Genomic DNA, 14,145 nt, shown 5'->3' with positions numbered 1-14,145 from the left:
TGATCCCCAATTGTGAGCAAAAATCCCTAAATGACTCATTGTCGAACTGCTTTCCGTTGTTCGAGACCAAGACTTTAGAGATTCTGTACCTGCAGGTAATGTTTCTCCAGATGAAGCTTTGTACTGTTTTCTCCGTAATGGTAGCCAACGCTTCAGCTTCCACCCATTTGGTAAAGCAATCTATACTGACCACTAGGAACTTTAGCTGTTTTGCTACCGTCGGGAATAGGCCTATGATGTCTAACCCCCATTAAGCAAAAGGCCACAGAACTGTCATCGGAGTGAGCTCTTTTGTTGGCAGTTTGATGATGTTGCTAAATCTCTGACACTTGTCACAGGCTTTGACATAGGCTTGGACATCCTTTTGCTTGGTAAGCTAATAGTATCTTGCCCAAATCAGCTTGTGCACTAGAGATCGTGATCCCAAATGGTTCCTACAAATCCCTTCGTGAACTTCCCTCATGACATAATCTGCTTCCTTGGGGCTTAGACATCTTAGGTACGGTCGGAAAAAACCCTTTTTGTATAAGACATCCTTTATTAGGATGAATCGTGCTGCCTGAACCTTTAGCTTACTTGCGGTCTCCTTTCCGTAAGGTAGTGTGCCTTTTTCAAGTATGAAGCTATCAGTGTGGTCCAGTTGCTTTCTGAGTCTATTTCATGCATATTGACGCGATCTATCAAAGGCGGAAGTTGAAAAAAAGAAAGTACCTTACTGGGATGAGCATGTGTTTTGCTGATGCGGCCTTGGCAAGACGATTGGCTTGCTCGTTCTCTTCTCTTGGGATTTGAACAAACTTGGCTTAAAGGTCACCCACTCGTTTCCTTACTTGCTCCAGGTATTTCTTCATCCATTCACTTTTGCATTCGTAGTCACCGTTCACCTGACTTGTGACCACTTAAGAATCGCAATAAACAACCATACTAGTGGCCCCTGTTGCTTTAGTGAGATCCAGTCCTGCCATTAAAGTGTCATGCTCCGCCTCATTATTGGTCGTAGGGAAGTTGAGACGAACTATGCACTCGATCTCGTCCCCTTCTAGAGAGTGGAGTACTATACCTGCCCCGTTAGCCTGCCTGTTGGACAATCCGTTGATACTCCATTGGAGATGCTCTTCTACCCCCTTCCATATTGGTGAATTTCACAATGAAGTCAGCGACCAACTGTCCCTTCATGGTAGTGCGCGGGCAGTATTGTACGTCAAATTCGCTTAACTTAATTGCCCATAGTGCCATCCATCTAGTGGCTTCAGGATTACTCATTGCTTTCCATAGAGGCTTGTTTGTCAGAACGACCATAGTGTGGGCCTGAAAATATGGTTTGAGTTTGCGAGCTGCAATCACTAAGGCAAAGGCTAGCTTCTCCATCGGGGGGGTACTTCTCCTCTACACCTCGGAGTGCTTGGCTAGTGTAGTATACAAGCTTCTGTACCCTGTTTTCTTCTTTGACTAAGGCCGCACTGACGGTAGTTGGGGAGATGGCCATGTAGAGATATAGCTTCCCTCCAAGTTTGGAAGGACTCAGCAACGGTGGGGAAGAGAGGTACAGTTTTAAGTCCTCGAATGCTTGTTGACACTCGACCATCCTCTTAAAGGACTTCTTCAACGTGCAGAAGAAAGGCAGGCATTTGTCCATTGCCCTTGACACGAACCTGTTCAGCGTCGCTACCTTGCCATTGAGGCTTTGTACTTCTTTAACATTCTTAGGTGGTGTCATCTCCATTATGGCCCAAATCTTGTTTGGGTTAACTTCAATGCCCCTCTAAGACACCATGAACCCTAGGAATTTTCCAGCCGCTACCCCAAATGCGCATTTTCTTGGATTGAGCTTCATGTTATATGAGAGGAGGGTATCAAAGGTCTCCTTAAGGTCGTCCAAATGGTCGTCTTTTCGTCGAATTTTCAGTAGTATGTTATCCACGTAGACTTGGACATTCCACCTAATCTGATGTGCAAACATTTTGTTCATGAGCCTCTAAGGTAGGTCTGAACCATCGTTGGGACGAAACTTGTCAGTTGGACATTCTGAACCATCCTAAGGTAGGTCTTGTGAGCTTTCCTGGATGAGCCAGATGCTGAGGTGCCCCCTATTATCATCCTTATGTCCCCCAAGGGGGGTCTGGGGCGTTTGTCCCTTCTACAAACCTGCTCTTGTGGCAGGTTGTTATTTGCTCTTTCTTTACTGATGAACCATTGCAGCTTCCCTTGCCGGATGAGGGCCTCGATCTAATGCTTTAGTCATAGCATGTAGATGTGTCGTGACCATGATCACGATGAAAACGACAATACTTGTCTCTAGATCTTTTATTGGGATGTCCCTTTAACTTGCTAGGCCACATTAAGGTCATATCGTCCTTGATCTGCATCAGGACTTGATCGATCGTGGCAGTCAGCGGGGTGAAGTTTGTGAACCTTCCAGTGGGTGGTTTGGAGTGCCTATCCTTCCGTTGGTCTCCGGTTCTAGTCGTCTTCCGTCCCTTGTCCTGTCGTGCATCCTCTTGCCTTTCCTTCTTCTTGGGTATTCTCGGGCCAGTAGCGCGTCCTTTGTGTTCATGTGCTTAGTGGCTTGATAAAGCACATCTGACATGGTCTTCGGGTCGTTTTTGTATAAGGAGAACAAAAACTTCCCCTTCCATAATCCATTGGTGAATGCAGCAACAAGTATCTTGTCATCAGCTTCATCTATCGAAAGGGTTTCTTTGTTGAAGTGGGTTATGTAAGACCTTAATGTCTTGTCCTCCCATTGCTTGATGCTCATCAAGCATGTAGTGGATTTCTTATACCTGTGCCCCCCGATAAAGTGTAATGCGAATTGCGCAATTAACTCCTTGAAGGTATTGATGGAGTTAGGTGTCAACCTGTTAACCCACATCCTTGCAGGACCCTTCAGCGTAGTTGGGAAAGCTCGGCACATGATCTCATCCGCAACACCTTGTAAGTGCATGAGGGTTTTGAATGACTCTAGGTGATCCAAAGGATCCTTAGACCCGTCATAGGCTTCTATCTGGGACATACGAAACTTTGGTGGAAGGGGAACGGAGTGACGGGTGCAGTAAAGGGCAAGTTCGCCCAATGGACTAGCTCGTCGAGGTCGCTCAATCAACACCCGTCCCTTGAGAGCATTCGTCATGAAGTCCATCCTCTCCTTTATCATCTACATCTCTATAATCATGTATGGTGGTGCCGTGTTTGTGACGGATGGAAGGCTTGTGTCTTGTCGCTCTTGTCTGCTCAGGGCATTGCTGCCCTTTGGTCCTTCTTGGTCCCTCCTTTCGGCGCTGGTACCCTTTTGCTCCTTTCTGTGATTGTTGGGTTCTGTATTCCTTTGGCGCAGCTGTTCTTCCAAGTCGTGGTTTTGCTTAGTAAGGCATTCTACAGCCGTGGCGAGAGTCTGTAACTACCTTTCGAGGGTAGTAGTGCATGGTTCATCTCCTTGGTTGTTGTTGGTTGCCATCGAGTGAGTGAATACCATACAACTCTTTGTTTGAGAAGTAGTAGTATAGTTGCTAGTTTCTACTACGTTGCCTTTCCCACAGATGGTGCCAACTGATGATGCCAAAAAATTGTCAGTGAGTCGTAGTCCTTACGTGCTCTAGACAGAACCTGTGAAATAGAAACAAAGAAGACCTTACAGAGAGTATCAGTGTGGTACCAGCCAAATACCCTCCAAAGGTTATGTTAGAGAGAGTTTCTACAACTCTAGAGTGCTAGAGCTGGGAAAATTACGCGAACCTTGATTTGTGAGGGCTTTGGGGGGGGGGGTTTATAGTAATGTAGAGTTGATCTTCGTTTCTTAATAGAGAAGGTCTTTTCTTGTAGGGAAGATTCTCATTAATACATGTATTTTGCGAGATCATTTCCTTGTAGAGATTCCTCTGATTAGGGTTAGTCGTGAGATACAAGATATTTCCTTGCATAGATGTTCGTGGACATCAAGCTAAGCCACGCTGGACTTGTCAGCCTTTTCACCTCATCGGTCAATTGCCTCATCTGAAGGCTTCCCGTAGGCTTTATGGAGACGCCCGTCGGGTACCGTGGGGTTGTCAACTTCATGACATCGTCGCTTCGGATCCCCGTCTGCTTATGGGAAGCTGACAGGTCTATGGGAACCGGCAGCTTCCTTGTATCATGCCTTGAATGAGAATACCCTTATCACTTTCTGTGACACTATAACACAGTATTAATATTGACTATTCTACTAATACTCAACAATACAAAATGGATCCTATTACCTATAACAAAAAAAAAGTATATAAGAACGGAAGATTAAAATTAAGAAAAAAAAAAATCCAGGACATAGCCAGAAGTACAACTTCACTCGCAGCCACACGAGTCTTATTAAATAAGACTTTACCCACCCACCCACCCCCCAAAAAAAAAAAACAAAACAAAACTCCAAGGCCCCACGGCCTCAGCCAGAAGGAAGCCCTGCCAACGGATCCCTTTGTCAACTATTTTGAAATTTGATAGAATTCATGAATCTAATGTTGTGGCACCTTCTACAAGAATACCATGAAGTACTAAAATCCATAATATGAAAGATGTGCACGTTTTTATTTATTTATCTATTATTTATTAAAAATTAAAATATTTTGTTTGGGACATACAAAATGGGTATGGATTATGGACTTTCCAAGGTGGTCCATGGGACTCAACAGTTTTGTAATTATATAATATAAATAAAAGGATCTTTTTTTTTTTTTTGAATTGTTGTCCCCTTTATTTTTTCCTCAATTGTGTAATGAAAATGAAACCGTGAGTCAACATGCAGTTGTTGGCATGTTTAGAACTTGTAGAGATTTTTAATATTATTATTTAAAATAATGTAAAAATTGTGGTTTAAAAAAGATGTAAAAATATGTGTTTATAGTATTTATAAATCAAAAAATGTATTTGATATCACGTTTCAAATAAAATATTTCATGTGTGAAAAAATCTAATTATGTGTTTGATACGTGTGTTTTCAACTTTTAATTAACAGAAAGCTGCCAAAACAGTTAACATTATTATTTTTTAAATGGAGGAGAGAGAATGTCTAGATATTACCGTTGCCAACTTCTCCCCTTTCATTCACTTTACCAAATTGTTCTCTGCAGCTCCGAAATTCTCCTCATAATTTCGTCCTCCCCAAACCCTCGCAACTCATTCTCATCGCTGGCAACCCAGTTGAAGAAAACTTCGTCTGGCTTTTTCGTTCTATCGGAGCTCCCACCCACGAGCCGCAGTACAAGACCCAGGCCCAAGAACTGCCATTGCTTGCTGCCATGTACAGGGGAAGACGCACTGGCTTAAACAAAACCAAGACCAACGTATCTACTCAAACACCAGAGTTATCCTTCATCACTATGCTTAAATCTTTCTATATATGTTAACTAGGAGAAGTACCCAAATCTAGAGGATTCTCTTTGTCACAGAACAAGCTGAGAGCTCGTTTTGATTCTAAGTTGCTTACACTGATATGGGGTTTTTTTTTAGATCCTAGTCTTTAATCTATCGTCCGATCTTGATCTGGGTCCCATTGGTTCTCTCATAACTGTGGTATTAAAAATGCCTCATTCTTCCTTTTTTCGTTAAAGGACTAAATGTGTGTTTAGGAATTGCTTAAAAAATCAGTTTTTTTACTATTCAGTTTATTTTTAGTATTATTTACGAGTACTGTTATATTTTTTGGTACTATTTATGAGATTCATTATATTATTTCAACTATCTTTTAGTTTTATCTACAATTTCACCAAAATCTTTTCAGTTTCAGTTAAATAAGCGGTCCTCAAATATCCTCTAAAACTTCAGACCTAAGACCATCTTTAAAAAAAAAAAAAAAAAAATTATCTCCAAAGGTCATAGATGATTTTAGCAACAAATCAAGAAAACCCATCTCTTGATAAGGTAATATATCTCTCTTTCTTGATCTCATCAAAATTTTTGGTTCAGGTTCAGGTTCATGTTCATGTTCTATTCCTTAATGATGGAGCCTTAAACGCTGATGGTGTGTGAGGCTGTTGTTGTGCAAGAGGGACAGCAACAAAGGCTGGGATTTGCAAAATTTACTTAGTGTGAATGATGGAGATGGTAGAGAGAGTAAAGACGGCTCAGAGGGTAGGGCTGACATGGTGTGGGAGAGAGAGTTAATAGAGGTGTAGTCTAATCAAAGTGGGACCCATGTATTTCTAATTATTTACGAAAATGACACTGAACAACTGTTTTTGCATCTTGAAAACTGGTATGTGGAGCTTTCTAAAATTAGTGTTTGAACACCATATTTTGAGTAACATAACTCAAATACTCTTAAAAATTACTTGTCTACTAAACTTTTTTTTTTTGAAATAACAGTTTTTAATGTTTAAACACTGAAAATTGTTGTTCAAGATCTAGTACTAAACAACCTTTATAGTCTTTAGTGATTGTGTGTGCCTTTTTTGTGTTAATAGGTTGGGGCTCGTTTTGCTATGTTTAGGCCTTTTGAAGTGTGGGCCGAGAAGTTGGGACTAGCTTAGTACCTTAGTAGGACCATGCTATAGGCTAGTTTGTGCACAAGCCAAGCACTCTAGGAGTGCAGACGATGAAACACATAAAGTAGAGAGTGTGGTCAGGTGGGCCAGCTACAATAGAAGGGAGCGAAATAGCAAAATAGTTGGCACGACAAAATAACCAGTACATCAAATATGATAAAGGATGCCACGCAAGACCAACTAATACAACAAATATAATAAAGGATGTCATGGCAGAACAACAATTACAACAAATATGATAAAAGATGTCATAGTAGAACAACTAATACAACAAATATGATAAAGGATACTACGACTGAAGAGCTAATACAACAAATATGATAAAAGATGCCACGACATAACAACTAATACAGCAAATATAATAAAAGATGACCCGGTAGAACAACTAATACAACAAATATAAGTTATAACGAGTAAAATTATATGTATTTGCAATCAAAGTCGATTGTTGAATCTTTCCGCCGAAAGTGAACCAAGAAGGTACTCAAACCTCAACTTGAACAACCTTGTCATAAGGTTTTGCCATCAAAGTTGAGCACTTTAAAGAACGGGCCTAAATGACTACTTGTTACTACTTTTGCGATTCTAAAGAGTGGGTTTGCTAAGAGGGAGGGAAAAAATGGTCTATTGATGTATGCCTTTTTTTCTATCGTGTTTTCTCTCTTCTTTTACCATTTTTCTTTTTCTTTTTTCTTAGTTCTCTCTCTCTCAGCTTTTTACTATTGTCTTGTCGTGGGTTGTTCCTCCTCTTATCTATGGCTACTTTTCCTTTTTATAGTGAATTGATTCCATGAGATTTCTTCCTTTTACCCCTAGAGCTTTATCAACTATTTTTGGTTTGTTATGGGCGTCTCTTCAGGACTGTCCAACAACTTATTGGTTGCCCAGCCACTACCATTGCTTAGTACATTCTCACTTTGTTACTACTCATTTCATGACAAAATTCCCTTTTGTTTAATTTTGCTACAAACCTCTACCTCTGGGTTCAAATGGATAAGGATTTTGCTACTTCATCACCTACCTTTATGGCATGCATCAGGTGGTCCTAGCCATCTACCACCTCTTTTAGGTAAGATACCATCACAGCAGAGTATATTCCCAAAAGAAGCCTTGGTTGGAAACCAAAGATAGACCATTTTCCCCCCACCATCAAACCATAGCCTCTGAACCCCTTGACTGTGGGTCCACCTCTCTTGTATTGACTAGGTACAAATTGGTGGTGCTTAGGCCATTGTGTGCTTGCTCCACTGTCTTTTTATTTTGCTTTCTTTCGTTCCCATGTTGTTTCTGCCGTAGCAAACTAGCCTTGTTTCATTTTGCTGTGTGTCTCTTCTACTCGTATTTATCCTTTACAGAAGCGGGCATGGGCTTTTGTTGCCTTATTTCTTTTCATCCCTTCCCGGGCTTGTGTTTACTTGGCATAAGTTCTTGCTAGACCAATTCATTGGGCTTTTGCTCTTCTTCTTTCTTATTCCTCGGGCCTCCCTAACCTACTGGCTTACACATTATTCCCTTTTTTACACCACTTGCTGTGTTCATGGACTTGCTGGCCTATTGGGCTTTACTTCTTCCTTTGGACTCTCATAGTCTATTTACTTTACTTTTACCTCTTATGTACCTATGGGCCCGCTGGCTATTATTTCCTATCACGTTGACCCATTAGGCTTTTACCTCTTTCCTTAGGCTCTCATGGTCCATTTGCTTTACTTTTACCTCTTGTTGTACCCATGGGTCTGCTGACTGTCACTTTCTGCCATGTTGGCCCATTGGGCTTTTGCCTCTTTCCTTGGGTTCTCATGGCCCATTTGCCTTGCTTCTACCTCTTACTACACTCGTGGGCCTGCTAGCTTGTTGGGCTTTTACTTCTTTCTTTGGGCTTTCATGGCCTATTTTCTTTTATCTTGTTTCTCAATCTTTTCCGTCTTCATTTTCTTTTGATATTGGACTTTTCTGCTGTTGGCCCCTTCTTGTTAGAAATAGGTATTAATCGTGATCAATCTAAATAAGTATTTTCCTCTCAAAAATAAAAAACAAAAATTTAAATATGTATTTAATCAATTTACCTTGACATGATGTATAAGCTTAAGTCTCTCAATTTAAAATGATCGATTCTATTTAGCACCACAAGAACCCTATGATTTTATTGGACAATTTCTTTGCTACGGTTTCTTACTAACTAAGGGAACTATTTGGTTGTTAATTGGGTTTGTGTCTAGACTGGCTCTTTATGATAATTTATTTATGTTTTTAATATAAGTTTTAATTTAACTTTGGCAAGGTGACGCATGGCATGATGAAGGAAAACAAAAACTTAATTTCCAATTTTGATTTTTGGTAGAGAGAGAGAGAGAGAGTATTTCGGATTTTCGTGTATGGTAATGTGAGAGATTGGATAATTAAGTTTGACAATTGCAATGACTATCTTTTTTTTTTTTTTTTTAGCTAGTGTAATTGAGGAAGGTCCCTCTAATGTTTGCGACAATCCCTTGCAAACTAGTAACATTTCTCTTGAAACGTATCATCACCAAGAACTAACATTGGCTTCCAAGAAGCACTGGAATAGATTGATTCTTCCTGAAAGAACCCGTATTGATAAGAGACTTAACGAAGGTATAGCCTTATTATTACATCACAAATCATAGACAGAGAACATAAGCCCAAGGGGAAGTGTATAGCCATTAGAGGGCCATGTATTTTGATAGTCTATAGAAACAGATTGTCTTCAATTAAAATGGTGTCACTTCATTATTAGAGAAGAAGAGGCTAGAAGGACCTCCACTTGGAACCAGTGCTAGGCTTAAAATTCTTTTAGTACCTTCTTCAACCGCTAAGATACCACAATTGTAGTTTATGTCTGTCTTGACATAGCCAGGGCAAATGCAATTTATGCAGAAAGATAGGTACTTCTTGGCCAGAATCCTTGTGTAGGCATTCAAAACTGCTTTGGAGACTATATAAGCATATGCATAAGCAGGCCAGCCTTTTGCTTCCAAGGAACCCTCCTTAAAATCTTTTAGAAACTCACTATATACCTCATCCAATATTTTTTCTGTAATGCTTTCAGCATCAATTAACACTCCTTTAGCCCATTCATTTGGTATAACCCGGAAAAATAATGGAAGATTATTTAATTTTTAATTTTTAATGGGAGAATTATTCACAATTAGTGTCAAAACAAAAACTCCATATCTATAGGGAGTGTTTCATATGATTCCATAAATACCATTTTGAAAGAACACTAGTCTCAGAGCATATACAAAGGCTTAGCCACAACACACCTAACCATCTGGAGCTTTGACACCAAAGGCTGAACCATATAACCCTTGTGCTCTTAGTATTCCTATTCTATGCTTTCCCTTTCGCATCCATTCTAGCATATACAACATGGTATAACATGAAACCACCGTTGCTAATATATTTAACATGGTATCAGAGCCAAACTTCCTTCTTGGCATCAAACAAACATCTCTACACATTTAAGAAGATTCATACATGCATAGCACAGATTCACAGTACCCCTGCTTGTCTTTAGATTTGAACCCCACGGCATCACACAACTTCCACGGATCACCGTCGCTGTCTTGCCGTTGTGTCTCAAATCATAGCCCAAGCAATCCGTGCCTCCCCTTTCAGATTTGTGCAAATCAAGTTTTTAACTGATGAAACCAACTGCACAGATCTGATCCGCGGCCTTTCGCGACCAAAACCCAGGAAGCTAGTCTCCATCGAAATCTTCACGCACCACCACGCGCCGAAAAGAATTCCAGAACTTACTCCACATGTCGCCACAAATTCTTCACTCCTAGATTAGCTTTTGGACACACGCGCCGCCATGTAGGCCTTGTCTTCCGCCACTCAACGGAACCCGAGAATCTGGCTCTCATCTAACATCACATGTGCCCTTACGCGCTTCCTAGGTTTTTGGCCTCACTTCCACGTGCTAGTGGTAACGCATGCACCAAACACTGCTGGAAAACTTTCTGACATCATGACTAACGTCATTCGATGATGTCATCTAGCCATGCCAATGCCATGCAAGCCCTAGCCACATCAGCCCTAGTCCACGTTAGTGACACATCATCAAGATGATGTCAGCGGCTCTACTGCCTAATCTGTGACCTAACCTGTAAAACCCGGAACTGACTCGGACTGTGTAGACCATTGATCGTTGTCCGTCTTGACCATTGACTTTGACTCGGTTTGACTTTGACTTTTGCGTTAACCTTTGACCAAAAGTTAAAATTTTCGAAAGGGCTTATCTTGCTTAGTTTTTCATGTAGATTCTGATTTTGGACTCCATTTCTTCATTTGAAACTCTGAAATCAATCAATTGGCACATTTTTCATTGTGGTTTTTTCAAAGGCATTTTTCAAGGCATCTCCAAGGGATCTTCTCATGCTTATCCAACTTCTAGCCTTCATCGAACTTTCGCCTTGAGTTTGAGGGAGGGTGTTAGAGATATATTAGACATATTAGCCCAATGTAATAGGCCCAAACTCACTTTCACTTGTATTAGTAGTCTAGGGTTTAGTTGCCTATATATACTCATATTAAGGTTTATTGTAACACAAGTTATTATACTATACTCTTAAGTAGGCCGATAAGGCTAAGCCACGTAATCCTTGTGTTCTCAGTATTCCTATTCTATACTTTCCCTTTTGCATCCACTCTAGCATATACGACCGTTGCTAATATATTTAACGGTTAATAAGAAAAAAGGGAAGGAAAACGTTCCCCTCAATTTTCCAAGGGAATATACTCATATACGTATAGAAACAGATTATATTAGTTGTGCGTGGCTTTCATCTCAAAGTATCCAGTATCCACTAAATTAACAATAGTATTTAATCAACATTAGCAACAACGTAAATCAGTAATAACTTTTTTTATGCAATTAATAATAGGACCACCCCTAATCGAAAGTGTTGATCATTGGTATTCGAAGTATCACTCTTATCGTTGGAGTAGACCAAGGTGAAACAATGAGTCTATGTTAGTTCTCCAGTTATAAACAGAATCATCGGAGAGACTCAAGTTGGCCAAATTTTCAGTGGCATCAAATTTAATCATGTGTGTCTAAGACTCGATTTAAGCCAATCTCAAGCAGAATCATCTGCTTTCAATTCAGCATAGCTGTATTCAAATCAAATTTATAACTTGTACAAGACTGGAATGAGCTTTTCATCAGGGTGCCATAAATACGCAAATGATGCTTTCTGATACCTTTAGCTTCCCCATGAAGGATGAAACATTGACAATCGTTGGTGAATGAGATAACTGGAGGGTAATAAGCGCTTCAACCATTCTTTTGGCGCCATAGTAGTTTGTTTGTAGACATTCTTCAGCTAACTCATACGTTTGAGTCAGCATTGCACTCCAATCAAATTCTACTCCTTCCTGCATTGATAAGAAAAAACTTAGTCCTTCTTGAAGTTAACACGCCATACTTCAAATTCAAAGCCTATACTGGATAGGACCCTGTAGATTGACTATTTTCCTTGTAATGCCCAACTCCACAACCCCCATTAACACTATAAAATCCTTCTAACAAAATTTTATCTGCAGAATGCTACAGGTATGTCATATTTTTAAATAGTTCACCAATTAATGGCTAAATATAGCAAGATCTTATCAGAGGCACAAGGAATTTGGTAAAGATGTGAAGCTAAACAACTGCATCTAATTTGGTTAAGAGCCTTTGAAATTAAATAATTAGATTAAACTAAAATAGTCCTTGAAGCAACTTACTATTGGATGTTAGGATGATTCCAAGCAATTCTAGTAAGAAAATCAGATATAGAGAAAGGTATGGCATTGAAAGTCCCCAAGAATTTTCTTTCTTTAGTTATTTGTACATCTTTTCTTGGCAATTTCACTAGAATATCCACTTGCAAAACTCCTATGCTCTTTGGCTGAAGAAAGATGGATATTTAAGCATCCCCCGTTTTAGTGCAATGATTTTTTCTTAATTTGTTAAAAATTATATTAACAATGGTACCAATAACTTAACAAAATGTATTGTAATTGAGTACTTGTGACCTGCGGCTACAAGCAAGTTATGCGTCCCCTAATTTGAATATAATTGAACCCAATGAGTTGGTTTAGCAGTTCGTAAGGCGTTATAATTGAACCCATCGGGTTGGTTTAGTAGTCCTTAATCTCCTTATTGGCCCTGTAACAACTACATACCTGAAAAAAAAAAAAGTCCAAAATTAATACAAATAAAAAGAAAAAGTATAAATAAATTGCCGTGTCACAGCACTGTTGCGAAAACACCATCAAAGAGAAGCAAAGTACTTTTTTGTTGCTTCTGCCATTGATGATAAAACTTGGGACAATTTTGTAAAAAGAGAAAGCAGTGCTAAACTGCTTAAATAAGAAGAAATTCAGCTGTGAGACATGTTCACGTGTGGGTTGAATTATGCCCCATACTAATGACTGGGTTCCCATTAAAAAAAAAAAAATATTGACTTGGTTAGCAAAAAGTAACTTTTGTTTTTGCTTTCGGTTAGCCTAGGACACAAAATTTGACCAAACTTTTTTATTTTATTTTTATAGTTGATATTATCTGAGTGATTGGTGCAAAATTTTACTTTGGTTTTTTTTTGGGTGAGAAATTATATATTTATAATATTTTCATAACAAAACAAATTTTAAGCGGTAAGTTGTTATTGATTGTTAATAATAGGGTAAAAAAATAAAGAAAATGTTAACAAGCACCGGACGGTGCTTATTAATGTTTTTTTTGATGGGTCTTACTTAAAAAAAGTGAAAAAAGTTATCAAAAAAATTAAAAAATTGTCAAAAGCTGCAAAAAACTGTCATAAAATTGCAAAAAAAGTTGTTATTAACTGGCACCTTCCCGTGCCCGTTAACATAACCCAAAAAATAATTCAAGTAATAAGTTTAAATTAGAACTAATAACAACTAACCACTTATGATTTGTTGTAAAAATATTATAAAAATGTTACGAACATAACACTTTTTTTTACTATTACATGACACAAATTTTGACAACATTTTTATAGTGGATAGATTGGTGCTCGTGAGTTTAAAAGTTCAACTTTCAACTGCATTTCAAAACTGATGGCGACGGACCCGACATAAAGTTGGCTAATAAGCTTTTTTTTTTTCTTCACATCTCCTTTGTTCACTTGTTATTCTGCTTGAAATAAAGCTAAAAATTGAAAACTGGTATATACTAAATATGTTAAATGTTTAATTGGTTGGTTTTTATAATATCTTCCGAAATTATACAAAGATAATATATGTAAAATACTAATTAGAATATAATAAAAAGATGTGGTTTTTAATTGTTAATATGATACTGTTATTTTAAGGATTTTATTAATAAATTGATGATATGGCATAATACCAACCATTTAATTCAAAATGAATGGTCAAGGTGAAGGGAACTTTATGTGGTAAAGTACTTGAGGAACTTTAGAGAATTTGATCCCTGAAAGGGTATTATATTAGACAAGGAAAAAATGGCCAAGTGGGCGTTCAACTGCCTAAAAGAGGTCTAAAAATATGTTATAGTATTAAATAGACTAGTGGGTTCCTAATGGGCCAAAGTCCAGCGGTCACTGTGCACATTAAGTGCCCAACTCGCTAATCCAAACAGTGAATGAAC

General features: G+C 38.8%; 3 protein-coding genes across 3 annotated transcripts; all 3 read right to left on the bottom strand.

The window, feature by feature from the left end:
- Positions 1-1,255: 1,255 nt before the first annotated feature.
- Positions 1,256-1,723, bottom strand: LOC142640228 (uncharacterized). Its single transcript, XM_075814305.1, has one exon. It carries the CDS (start codon positions 1,721-1,723, stop codon positions 1,256-1,258), a length of 468 nt encoding a protein of 155 aa, XP_075670420.1.
- A 666-nt stretch (positions 1,724-2,389) lies between these two features.
- Positions 2,390-3,154, bottom strand: LOC142640227 (uncharacterized). Its single transcript, XM_075814304.1, has one exon. It carries the CDS (start codon positions 3,152-3,154, stop codon positions 2,390-2,392), a length of 765 nt encoding a protein of 254 aa, XP_075670419.1.
- A 6,081-nt stretch (positions 3,155-9,235) lies between these two features.
- On the bottom strand, positions 9,236-12,946 carry LOC142640551 (short-chain dehydrogenase/reductase 1-like). Its single transcript, XM_075814693.1, has 3 exons — positions 11,733-12,946; positions 10,786-10,792; positions 9,236-9,606 (listed from the first exon to the last, which is right to left on the bottom strand). The coding sequence occupies exons 1-3, from the start codon at positions 11,910-11,912 to the stop codon at positions 9,236-9,238; spliced, it is 558 nt and encodes a 185-aa protein (XP_075670808.1). The 5' UTR covers positions 11,913-12,946.
- Positions 12,947-14,145: the final 1,199 nt, after the last annotated feature.

The sequence above is a fragment of the Castanea sativa genome, chromosome 6, assembly GCF_040712315.1.
Source record: "Castanea sativa cultivar Marrone di Chiusa Pesio chromosome 6, ASM4071231v1".
NCBI lineage: Eukaryota > Viridiplantae > Streptophyta > Magnoliopsida > Fagales > Fagaceae > Castanea > Castanea sativa.
The sequence above is the reverse complement of the archived record's forward strand: the minus strand, read 5'-3'. Positions and strand labels throughout refer to the sequence as shown.

Excerpts from the sequence above, each read along its gene's own strand:
- LOC142640551 (XM_075814693.1), bottom strand. The coding sequence starts at position 11,912 with ATGCAGGAAGGAGTAGAATTTGATTGGAGTGCAATGCTGACTCAAACG.
- LOC142640227 (XM_075814304.1), bottom strand. The coding sequence starts at position 3,154 with ATGATAAAGGAGAGGATGGACTTCATGACGAATGCTCTCAAGGGACGG.
- LOC142640228 (XM_075814305.1), bottom strand. The coding sequence starts at position 1,723 with ATGGAGATGACACCACCTAAGAATGTTAAAGAAGTACAAAGCCTCAAT.